The sequence below is a fragment of the Pinus tabuliformis genome, chromosome 9, assembly GCF_031772625.1.
Source record: "Pinus tabuliformis cultivar Carrire ecotype Pingquan chromosome 9, CPIR1, whole genome shotgun sequence".
Taxonomy (NCBI): Eukaryota; Viridiplantae; Streptophyta; class Pinopsida; order Pinales; family Pinaceae; genus Pinus; species Pinus tabuliformis.
The window spans coordinates 1,724,722,864-1,724,736,063 of NC_142307.1; the positions used below are offsets into that span (position 1 = coordinate 1,724,722,864).

The 13,200-nt window shown below is 40.8% G+C and overlaps 1 protein-coding gene across 3 annotated transcripts in view; it reads left to right on the forward strand.

Moving 5' to 3' along the window:
- The first annotated feature begins 785 nt into the window (after nt 1-785).
- Nucleotides 786-13,200, forward strand: part of LOC149155597 (Calcineurin-like metallo-phosphoesterase superfamily protein) — a 521,819-nt gene continuing 509,404 nt past the window's right edge. The window contains exon 1 of one of the 3 annotated variants that reach the window (XM_089445784.1): nt 786-1,176. In XM_089445784.1, coding sequence (XP_089301910.1) covers nt 1,033-1,176 — 144 coding nt within the window. In that variant the 5' untranslated portion in view covers nt 786-1,032. The remainder of the gene's footprint in view (nt 1,177-13,200) is intronic. The other 2 variants (XM_089445785.1, XM_089445783.1) reach the window with 2 other exon arrangements.

The window sequence follows — 13,200 nt, forward strand, 5'->3', positions numbered from 1 at the left end:
ACGTCACCGCTCTTGAAAAGAGGTATTGCCAGACTAATTGTCCAATTTGTGGGGAGCCCTTGTTGTATGATGTTGTTGAAGATTTTTGTAATATGAGGTGCAAGAATTTTTGAGCCCCACTTTAAATATTCTGCTTGGAGTTCAACTAATGTTATCTCCATTCCCACCCTCAACACCTCTCTTTGAAATTTAAACCTAAATCCTAATAAATATTAAATCCTACTCAAACCAACTAATTTACATTACTTAAAAAAATCAACTAAGATACTTTTCTACGCATTCTTAATGATAAATTAAATAGTTCGTTGATAAGACTTAACGACGATATATGAGTAAATATTTCGTTGACAAGACCAGACATAAACCATGAGGAGCTACTTTGTTGGAAGTTGAAAGCGAGACATCAAAAGCACTTTGAACGGGTTATTGACCTAGAAGAATCTTAATGGTCCTGGGAAGATCCTCAGCATGCACCTTTTAGAAACCCCAGAAGGATCTTAATAGTGCTGCGAAGATCCTCAGCATGCACCTTTTAGAATCCCCACTATGGGACAGACCCTTTTTGACATATAAATATCCGCATGTATACAACATGAAACATGCTTGCAACATGAAATAGTGTTAAATTATTTAAATTATTGAATTTATCACCCGTGCTAGCTGGAATCAAAGAATTCCCCTGGGTAGACATATTTGTCTTGCCCACCTATATCGAGAGTAATGAGAGATATTGGTGTGAATAAAATAAAAATTACAGCCTTTTTGGACCTTTCTACAAACTTCGAGGTGTCGTTAACACGTTGGTGAAGCGGAAGAGATTCTTCCAAAGAGGCTTAGAAGCCAATTCCCTACGTGCTTATGACATGACAAGTGACCATCGATCCTTCATACTTTTATATTGCCTTTTTCCAAGCACCTTCACCAGTACATTAAATGGATAATTTCGGCTTCGGGAAGAGAAATGATTCTGTGTTTTACTGTCGGGAAGTTTGAGGTGATTTGGATACAGGACTGAAGGATATAGCAGAGAAAATGGAGATCAATTTTTGGGTTATTTTGGTGTATGGTGTAGTGGGTATGTCACAGCTTACAGCTTCGGAGCTGCCAAACTTGGAGGAGGAAGCTCCTCTATCCAGAATAGCCTTTGGGTCTTGTGCTAACCAGGGTGCACCTCAGGTATCCTGTTCCTTCTGCTGGCTTGTTTATCTTTTTCATGGTATAATACTGAGGGTGGCGGTGAAGTTGTAATTGTTGATGTTGAGTAATTCTCGAGGGATTGAATGACTTACCCAATTAATCATATAACACTAGCACAAGCCCATCTATACCTGGGTATGGTATGCACTTCCAGTTTACCAAGCGCTTGCATGTTTCGAATCCCAATATTGGGTAGACTGGCTAATGGATTCCAAAATATATGGTAGGTTGGCTTTATCGAGATATGATATGCATATGGAACTTTACAAGTTCAATATATTTATAAAATCCGGGGTTAGATGGATCTGTGCTAGTGTTCATATTCAAGAACGTACCCATTGCACCGTCTAGATGCAGTGCTTCATTACCCACAAGGGACTTCAACCCCCTTGGTCTGTAACGCACCTGGCTTTTGTTGGCGCCTAAATATCTGATTTATAATGGCAATTGCCCAGGTTTCTAGGCAAATACTTTCCTTGTAATATTAATGAAACCTTCGCCTGGTACTAGGAGGTCTGTAGTTTTATCGAACTTGAGAAAACCCCAATCATGATGGTTATATGTAATTGGAAACGAATGAAGTTGGTTTGAAGACGAAATTGGAATTTAGAGAACTGAAGAAAAAAGTTGAGTGAATTTTTCTTTGATTTTAATGAGGGTCTTATGTACTTTCGAAGTTGGTAGACTGGATAACACTCTTTTCAGTGAGTCACAAGGAAATTTTCTTTACTGTCATGAAATAACGAAGATGTGGGGTTGTGCCTTTACAAGAAAGGAGGAAGGGTCAACGACACAGGAAACTGCGACGATACGTTAAACGTTGTTGGACGGTTTCGCCTACAACAAAACTACACACTAAATACCTATAAAGCCTAGGCGATACATATACAAATATATACAGGGGATGAAGATAAAGAGGCTTGAAGAAATGCATAATTACAAATTATACATATACAGTTGGGAACTAAATGAAGCGTTTTCAGACGAAAAACACTTTCATTCTTCATTAACCAAATGAGAAATTACATATGGCTTTATTGACGGCAGAAACCAAAGAGAAGTAGGCTAATGAAGGGTTGTTCCACTGAAGCGGTCCTTTTTACCAATCCCTGTGATGTAGAAATTTTGAGAATTTGATTTTTATTATAGATACAGAAATTCTATCTCAACATTAAGGTTTCTTGGTTCTATTACTTGTGAACTTTCGATCTTAAGGATAAATCTGAATTATTAATTTACAGCAGCAAATACCTCACCTCCTTAAATTTCACAAAGAATTCTGCCAAAATAAATACCAATCAAGTGTACTTCAATACCACAAAGTTTCAGTCCTTAGGGCACACTTTCCGAGCGAATAACAGCTCTGAAATGACTTATCACAGCATATTATGGCTGCAGTAAATCTGCCCCTTTATCTTCTAGATATGTGTTAAGTCACTTAACAAATTTAGTGCAATGTCATGTCAAATCAACATGCATAACCAGCAGCACTAAAATCTACTCAATCATGAAGATAACATAACATAATCTGAAATTCAAATCTGCAAGTACACTAAATTTGGATTGCTGGAACATGTCATATACACATAAAAGGTGAAGTGCATGTGCATACAAACAGCTTATCACAAGCTAGTACAAGTCAATCTCCCTGATCGCTAGCTAGGGAAAGCAAGCAAAAACCCTAGCCACCAACTTCTCATAGCTAGGAATCTTTCTAAACCAAAGTTGGTTTGATACGAAATAGATTTGAACAAGTGAATGGTTGTAAAACTCAGTTCCCGCAAGTGTAATATAGCGACTAGAGAGGTTAGTTACTATGTAAAAAACAGTGCAAAGTGAAGTGGAATAAGACAAAAGAGAAGAAAGCATGAATTATTTAAAATTAAAAAAATTAGAGAAAAAGAGTAAGAAATGAGAATTGAAAGGTTGGTTTGTTGGCCTTCCCATTAACCAAGCTCTCCCTATTTCCTATTGGACTTCAGTCTCAAAGGGTCTTTTTTGGAGCCAGGAGGAGAGAATGTAAAGGAGAAGGAGCTTTGTGAATTGTTGAATGGCAGTAGAGCTATGAACTGCATTGTACCAGGGATTGCCAGTATAGAGCACTAAGCAACCATTGAATGCTAGTTTTCCCATTTGGATTTCTAGGTTAAATACTCAATAGTCCCATTGACCTACTCTTGTGGTCATTTATTGGACATTAATATAATTATTTTATCTTGTCTATCTTATTCATGTTGTGTTCAATGTTAGTATTTTTCTGTCTACGAGTTTTAACGGAGCTGCTCTATATTTTAATGGTTGAGTGTGTTGTATAATGATTAATCATTTGGGTTTTTTTGCCAGCTTTAGTTTTGAGGATTTCTCTCAAAGTCATAGTCTCCATGAGCACCATGAGCAAGAGAAATATCCCAATAGGTCTTTATTCTCCTCCATTCATCCATTTTTGAGATGGGAGATTGATGGACTTCATTCCAGAGTTGTTGCAATAGTCTGGGGGGTTCTAATTTGGTTTACTTCTGGTTATAGTGGGTGAGTATCTCTCCTCTATAGGTTGTGTTACCCACCAAAATGGGTAAAACCCCACAGGAGGAAAATTTTCTCCTATACTTGACAACCAGTAAGACAGCTAGCCAGCTAGCAACCCCTACCAACCACCATTAGATGATGATATGCCATGTGACTTCACCATTTGTATCAACCATGTGCCTCTCACCATCCGACATTTACACTTGGATGAAGGTGGGCTGGTATTCAAAATGTGCTATGATCATTTTGCAATTGTGGGGTTATACTTGTTTGTTTTGGGCATTAGTATGGATAATGGGGTGATCTACGGGATTGACAGATCTTGACTGCAATTTTGTTCTCTCACCTTACCTGGAGGGTTGATCTTTGATCCTAGTCCAATGGGGCCTTCCTTAAGGCTCTTTGGGTTATAGGAGGGACGCTACTTGGAAAGACATGATTGAGATAACTTGTTCCATTTTCCCCATAACATACTTAATGCTTTCCATGCCACATTACAAGCCCCATATCTCACCTCCATTCTTTGGGTACAACTTGTCATTGGTTCTTGGGGATTTGGCACTCATATGTTCACATACCTTGAGTAGGGCTCGAAAACTTTGCCCTGGGAGGTTGATGCAGCTAAAAGAAAAGGAAAAAGCATATCATATCCACAATAAGACAAAAGAAAATCAAAATGCAAAAGATGGTTGGGACATGAGAATTAGCACGTGGATAAAAACCTAGTATGAGCTCTACCTACCTCATATGGCCATCACCTAGTTCTTGTCATCTGAGCACATGATGCTCCATTACATCAAAAAGGAACTCTTGCATGTCCCAACCCCGATGAGCGATAAACTGACTCATCTTTAAGGAGTAATAAAACAGCTACATCATATGAAGCAAGCTATGACCCTTGAGCTATAAGTAGTAATACAAGGAATAATTAAGAAGAAATATAAGTAAAAGGCGCACAAGAGGGGTGGAAAAACCAAGGCTGAGTTGGTAACTCATGCATCCACAAATGCTCCCTCCTCACATCTATACACTCAGGATGTGGACACCCCCATCAGTTGGTCCCTTTGACCATGGAACTTGACCATGAAGTATTCTCCCCTCCATTACCACATTATTGTTCACTAATGCCTAGCAATTGAAGGGTGGACTAGGGAAATGTCACTTTCCCTTAAGGGCTAGAAGCACCTAATAGGGTTAACCATTAGCCACCCTTACCAAGGGAGAAAACACCTTTGCGAGGACTTGGTCTTGATATTTGAAGGTGATCTTCGTTTGAAGTATTCATATGTTCTTAACATTCAAGTGTCATTCACTTAGATGCATTATTGATCTCGGTCCCCAATGGATGGTTGTTTTCTCTAGAATCCATGTTGTTTTTGTCAAGTGGGTCACTATAGCCCAGGATTTGGGCACCCACTCCACAGGTACCCAGGCCCTTCAGAGAAGAACATTGGCCAAAGCAGGTGCAATGTTGAGAGACTGGAGCCTCCTAGCAGCACTAGCAGATGACACATGTCCTAGAGTACCTCCAGGACCCAAGATGTTGGTTAACTTTGACCTGGTTTTGAGGATTCTTCAAGATGACACCACTGGACCTAGTATGCCCCCAGGTTGGCCTTGACACAACCTGATGGGAAAGAGTTAATTCAGAGCCCAGATGAGGATGGTCTCCCATTGAGAGACTAGGAAGGGTTTGTTGCACCAGAGGAATCCCTAACGCTGGAGAGAAGGAGGCCTTATTTAGCAGTTGGAGACCCATGGAGACCACTTGATGGCACCCCAGCTGGATCTTGGGACCCCACAAGAGATATTGAGGTGGATTTGAGGGCCAACCCTCAAATTTTGGATGATCCAAGCATCTACACATTCTTTGACACCTCATCATCTTTGAACATGGAATTTGGAGAATTTATGATGGAACACATTAGCAATTAAGAGGCCATGAATTACACATGTGGGCAAATTCGGCATAATTTATTGTTAGCTAATGGGTTGGCTTGTAACCCAAGTACATTTAGCAATCAAACTTGCTTTTAGGGGTTTTGTAGACATATTTAGGAGTCCTAATCCTCATATAAATAGAGAATAGACTCATTTCATTGTTCATCATAACTTTTGACTATTTTGGCCCTGTTACCCACCAAAAGTGGGTGACCCCATAGGAGAAAAATTTTCCTGCCTTGTCTTCCATCCGACGGCCAACAGGCCCTGATTGCCACTAGTAGTCAATGATGATGTGCCATTCATATCTCCACCACCTACATCAATCATATGTTTCCTTGCCCATTTGGCAAGAGAACACATTGGAAGGTGGGCTTCCGATCAAAAGGTACTTTATTCATTTTGCAATTGGGTGCTTATGTTTGTTTGTACTTTGGGCATTTGGCATGCATGGATTATGGGGTAACTTGGAAGGGAGAGGGGTTTTGGCTGTCTTGTTCTATCACCTTACATGAGGGGTTTATCTTTCATCCTAGTCTAGTGGGACCTCCCCTAATGGCCCAATGGTATAGGAGGGGCACTACTTGGGAAACCTCGATTGAGATAGCATAGTCCCATCTCTCCCTATTCCATACTTACCACTTTCCATCTTACATTATGAGCCCCATATTCCACCTCCCTTCTTTGGGTTCAACTGACCATTGGTTCTTTGGGATTTGGCACCATATATCCTCATACTTGGGTAGGGCTCGAAACTTGGCCTTGGGAGGTTGATGTTGCTAAAAGAAAAAGAAAAAACAAATAATGGCCACAAGTAAAAACAAAAGAAGATCAAAATGCAAAAGATGGCTAGGGCATACACATTAGCATGTGGGAAAAATCCTAGCATGAGCTCTACCTCACTCATTATGGCCATCACCCAGTTCCTGAGCACATGTTTCTCTTCATATTATGAGAAGGAACCCTTGCATGTCCCAACCCTTGGTGGGCAATGAGTTGCCTCACCCTTAAGGGGGTAATCACTACTATACATCATACAAAGAAAGCTCTAACCCTTGAGATACAAGCAGTAATACAAAGAAAAATCAAGAAAAAGTAAAAGGCGCACAAGAGGGGTGGAAAAACAAAGGTCGAGTTGGTAACTCATGCATCCATGATTGCTCCCTTCCCACATTTATAAGCTTAGGATGAGGAGCCCATCATAGCTAGTCCCTTTGACCATGGCACTTGGCCATGAAGTCTTCTCCCCTCCGTTCCATCATTATTCACATGACACCTATCAATTGAAGGGTGGACCAAGGACATGTCATTTCCCCTTAGGGGCTAGAAACACCTAATAGGGTGGTCTATTAGCCACTCCTACCTAGGGAGGTAACACTATAACGAGTTCAAAGCCTTAATTTTGGAAGGGAAGCCTTGTTTGAAGTGTCAAATTTCCCATTACTTGCAAGCTTGGTTCACTTAGATGCAAAAATGATTAAATGTACTTGATGATGTAGATGCTAGCACTGGATATTGTGTGTAATTGTTAGGTGGTTCCACAACCATGGCTTGGGCAACTTAACTAGGGCTCAAGTCCTTCAGAGGAGCATATTGACACCCACAGGTGAGGCGTTGAGAGCCATGGGTCTCTGAGCTGTAGCAGAGCATCACACATAGCCATGGGCACCTCCAACACCCACAACATTCCAACACTTTTCCCTACATTGATGAATTTTATGGGATGATGCACTTAGAGCCAGCATGCCCCCAACTGGCTTAGCACTTCATGAGGGATTGACAGCTGATCCAAAGCCTAGAGGAGGATGGTCTCACACCTTGAGACATGGGAGGGCTAGCACCACCTTGAGAGCCCTCAACGTTGGAGTAGAGATAGGTATTTTGACCACCTAGAGACCCATGAGACCACTTTTGTGCCCCAAAATGAAAATTGGGGTCCAGAGAGGGACATTGACAGAGATCTAGGGCCAATCCCTAGGAGACGATTTTAGAGGGCCTCTACTCACATCATGGCACCCTTAGCCCTCAACGCTTGCGCTGAGAAAGCCTATGCATTGATGACATTAGCATTATCACTCCTATAGCTAACACATGTGGGCTAGTTTGAGTTTATTTCATTAGCTACTAGGTCGACTTGTGACCTAGCTTGTTTCTTGCACATTATCTTATTGTTTTAGGGGCTAATAGACTAAAGAAGGGACTCGACCTCGTCATATAAATAACGAAGTCATTTGTATCATTCATCATCAAACACTTGAGCATTTCAACTTATTGGAGTAATTCGACCTTTCTTTCTTTCAAGAATTAAAATCTATTGATGCATTTTGATATTTAGAGCTAAAACATTTGTCTTTGGAACTATTCTTTGGATCAATGGATGGAATCTTTTGCATGCTATCTTGTAAGTTTACTTGTTGTTGAGTATTTATTTTTCTACATGTCTAATATATGGAATATTGTTGATTCTAGGTTATGCTAAATGTGCCCTAATTTGTTGAATATATATTGAATGCCATGGAGATGATCTATTGCATGCACTACTCATACATAACATGTGAATGAATTTCCTATTGGTGAACCCTTGGTAGCTCTCTTATGAAAATCCATTATCCATTGTATAGATAAATGCTTGAGGTTTGTTGTTAGGGCATAAAATATCCGGCTTCTTTGGAAAACCTTAGGCTGATCTAATGCATCATAGACTCCATAATCCCAATGAAGAAGTATTGGCCTACTTTGTTGGTGATCAATCTCTTTTCTTATCCATAAATTCTTTTGCTAAATTCAACCTCTTCAAGCATAAGCTCATAACCTAGGGATTAGTGCGAATCCCTAGGCAAGGGATATTATGGGGATTGGAGGGCCTTGTTACCCACCATTTTGTGGGAGACATCCTTAGGAGAATTTTTTTCTCCAAGATGGTCCTTAGTCGGCAGCCAGCATCCCCTTGCAGCGACCGACTAGCTCATTGTGCCATTTCTCTGCCACATGAGCTAACCATGTGGTTCCTCGCCCATCTACCATGATCGTATGTTTGAAGGTGGGTCTCCCGAACCTAAAGGTATGCCTTTTCATTTGGTAATTGAGTATTGTAGTTTGCTTATCATGGACACTTCTGGGCATGGATTAATGGGGGTATTTGGCGGAAAGAATGAGTTAGGTATGTTCCCTTGTCCCCTAGACCCCTTTTGGATATTAACCTTGCATTCTAGTCCCGTGGAATTTCTTTTACTGACCATTTGGCTTTAGGGATGGTATTTCATGGGAAACCTTGATTTTGGTTGTGTGGTCCCGCTCCCTTATCCACATATATTACCCTCTTTCCACTCATTATTACCCCATTCATCATTTCTCCCACTTGGGTCCACATAGGGTTAGCTTGCCCCTTCCCCTTGCCCACACCTTGGGTTAGGCCTGGAATGATGCCTAGAGGTTGATGTAGCTAAAAAGAAAGATAAAAGCATATTTGGCCACATTCAACATGAAAATGTACCACAAAATGCAAAAGATTGTCGGGACAAGCACATTTAGCACATGGACAATAGCCAATACATGAGCTCTACCCCATCATCATGGCCTTCACCGTGGTTCCTACAGGTTCTATCAACCTCCTTTATCATATAGGAACCCATGATTGTCCCAACCCCTGGTGGGCAATGAACTGCCCTACCTTTAAAGGGGGTATTCACTGCTATATCTTATACATCATGCTCTTACCCTTTGAGCCCCGAGCAATTAATCAAAGAAAATCATAAAAAGGCAAAAGGCATATAAAGAAGGGTGGAAAAATCAAGGTCGGGGCACCTCATGTACCATGATTGTTCCCTCCTATACATTATAAACCCATGTGTGAGCTTCCCTCTTATTATCTACCCTTGTACCCCAGCATGTGACATGGATTAGTGGGGGAATTCAACGAAAAAAATGGGCTTTGACTATACTCTTGTTCCTTTATCTCAACCTAGGGTTTAATCTTGTTTCCTAGTCCCATGAGATCTTCTCTATTGACCATTAGCTTTAGGAGTGGCACTACACGGGAAACCCTATTTTTGGTTTCTTGGTCTCGCTTCCTGATACCATATATCTCACTCCCATCTCCTCATTACAAGCCCTTTTCACACTTTCCCCATTTGGGTCCACATTTGTCCATTGGGTCCACAAGGTGTTAGCCTCCTCTTCCCCTTGTCCACACCTTGGGTCAAGCCTAAACGATGGCTCGGAGGTTGATGCAGTTAGAAAGAAAGATAAAAGCATAATATGGCCACAAAAAACAGGAAGTGCGCCACAAAATGGAAAAAATGGTCGGGACAATAAAATTTAGCGCGTGGGCAAAATCCAAACATGAGCCCTACCCCTTGTCATTATGGCCATCACCTTGGTTCCTAGGGCCCCTATGAGTGCCCCTTACATCATTAAAGAACCCATGATTGTCCCAACCCCTGGTGGGCAATGAATTGACCTACCCTAAGGGGGAATTCACTGCTACATCTTCCACAACATGCTCTCATTCCCTTGAGCCCTGAGCAATAAAATGAAGAAAAATCAATAATAGGCAAAAGGCATATGAAAAAGGGTGGAAAACCAAAGGCTGGGGTAAATCATGTACCACGATTACTCCCTCCTACATTCATACACCCAAGGTGTGGGCCTTGTATATCATAGCTACCCTTGTATTGTGGCATGTGGCTTGGAGCCTTCCCTTCTGCCCCCATTATGTTCCATCACTATTCCACATGACACCTATGATTTGATGGATGTACCATGGACTTGTCATTCCCTTAGAGGTTGAAACCACATAATAGGGTCCTTCATTAACCTCTCTTGTCAAGGAAGGTAATATTAGTACATGTTCAAAGCCCATTTAGAAGGGTATGCCACTATGAAGTGTCCACTCTTGCCCTTGATTAGCAAGCTTATTTACTCAATTATATTGATGAATTATTGTACTAGAAGGTGAGGAGACGCATTGGATTTTATACAAGATTGCAGGTGGGTCTTCATCTTGGACTTGGCCTCCCTATATGGGATCCAAGCACCTTGGAGGGTCATAATGGCACTTGTAGGGTGAACGTTGAGGGCTATGGGCCTCCAACATTGCAGAGCATAGTTTGTCACACCATGGGCTTCTTTAGCACCAACACATTGCTTGTTTGTGCCCCAACCATACAAAGATAATGATGCACTTGGACCACGTTGTCCAGTTGACGACACATTGCACCCGACACTTGGCAGTTGATCCAGGGCCCATAGGAGGTTTTGTCTCATTCAGGGAGATACAGGAGGGCAGGTGTCATCTTCTAGCCCTCATTGATGGAGCATCGACTTGATTTTGAGCCATTTGGAGACCCATGAGACCCATTTCGAGCCCACAAAGCCCAAATCGGTATTTATAGATGTTTTGCAGCATTTGTTGGGTATTCCTCTCTTGTCCACTATTTTTAAGGCCCTCACTCTCATTTTTGGCACATAAGGCCTTAATGTTTCCCTTCTAGGCCTCCACGTCAGCCTAGCGTGGCTCTAAGAAGGCTAATTCGACTTGTTTATTGAGCTATCATGGTTGGCTTGTAACCATGGGTGGGTTACTTAGAATTTAGGCATAGGAGGGGCTTTTACTTTTATTTTTGAACTCATATGGCATGTATAAATAAGAGAGAGCAAAACTCTCTCAAATCATCACACTTGGGATCTTCGACTTCTCTAGAAAAGAATTCGGACCTGTAGTAGTGAATTATGATGTTTGGATAATTTTGCTAGCATTCTTGGAGCTTCTTTTTGGCAATCTTGTGGATGGATATACTCTTCTTTGTCTTGTAAGTGCTATATGATGCTATATTTTTGTTTTAATGAATGTCTAATGCATGGAATAATTCTCTTATGGTGATTAAATGTGCCCTAATTAATGCGAATTATTTGAAGCATTGAAAACTATTGGAATTTTTTGCATGTGTTACTCATTGGACAAAGAATGAATGAATGTTCCTAGGGGATTAATTTCATTTTCATCCTTGAAACTCCACAAAAGTGTCATTGAAGTATAAAATTCTAGAAGTCGTTTTGTTGTTGCTTCATCTAGGGTAGCGAAATTCCTTCTAGGCCTCCTTGAAGAGCGAAGTTGCCATTTCATGGTTTATCTTGACTCCATTTCTCCCAATAGGCAGGCATTGGGTCTAGGATCCTTGGTGATCACATTCTAATTGAAAAATCATTCTTTCTTCACCTCTTTCTCTCTCTTTTCCTTGTCCCTTTAAGGCTAAGGAAGCCTCTCTAGGGCTTGGTGTGAAATTCTCTTGAGGAGTGCGTTTGGATTCTGATTGGATAGACCTCTTCTATAGTGTCTCCTCTAGGCATCTGCAAATTTTGAACGAATTTCAACGATGGAATCTCAAGAAAACTGATGCCCTAGCTATCACACCAAGTGGGAACCCTTGAAGTTTCCCTTCAACTTAGGGATTTCTTGAAGGTTTGTACTTTAGTAGTGTATCATTGAAACCTTTTCACTTGACTATCTTGACCTTGGATGAACTCTTACCTCGTCAGATATCTCAACCCTAGGTCTTGTATAGTATTCTTCTCAAGGGGTTTTCCATGGAACACAAATCTTCACAACAGAACGTTGCAAACACCCTTGCCTTGACTAATATGTTGGGACACGAGGGAAATCCTTGGTGTCAACCCTACAATGAGTTTCATACTCTTGAAGAGTATTCCTACAATCAAGTAAAGGAGGAGGAAACCCTGTAGCACCTCAATATTGTTAATGATTGTGCCTCGTTCAATATCTTGCTTGGTTATTCCTATTTCCAACAATGTCCTGGTCAAGACCGTGTTGAAGATACTAGTGATCAATATGAGTCGATCATGGTTGTTGAAAACAATGGAAGACTTAAGGGATTGCAATACCTGAGAAGAAATGTTAACCAAAGCCAAGCAAGCACAAGTTCTAATGTTACCCTCCAAAAGAAGGATAAAGCACTCGTACAACTTAAAAACATCCCCAAGCCAAATCCCCAAAACTCTAATGTGTTTCTATATGTTGATCTAGCAAATGTTTTGGCTAAAGTTAATGTATAGGTTCCTCTTTTGGAGATAGCTAAACTTGAACCCCAAAGGGGGCAAGTTAGGAAGGATTTCAACTTTGAAAAAGAGCCCGAGGACCCTCTAGTTATCTTACAAAACATGTATAATGATAAAATAAATGGAGGGCATGAGCCATTCTTGTTGTCTCTAGTGATAAACAACCTCATTTTCCACAATTGTATGCTTAACTCTGGTGCTTTTGCTAATGTAATGCCTCTAAGAGTCATGAATCAATTAGAAATGGAAATCACTAGACCTTACAAGAATGTATGTGGTTTTGACTCTAAATCTATACATGTTTATGGCCTCATGAAGGATGTCAAGGTGTCTTTGGCTGCTAATAAAGATATTTCTGTGTTGATGGATATTGTAGTCATAGATGTGCTAAATGGATAAGGAATGTTGTTGTCTACAATTGGTGTGCCTCAATTGGAGGGCAATTACAAATGGATCTGTCAT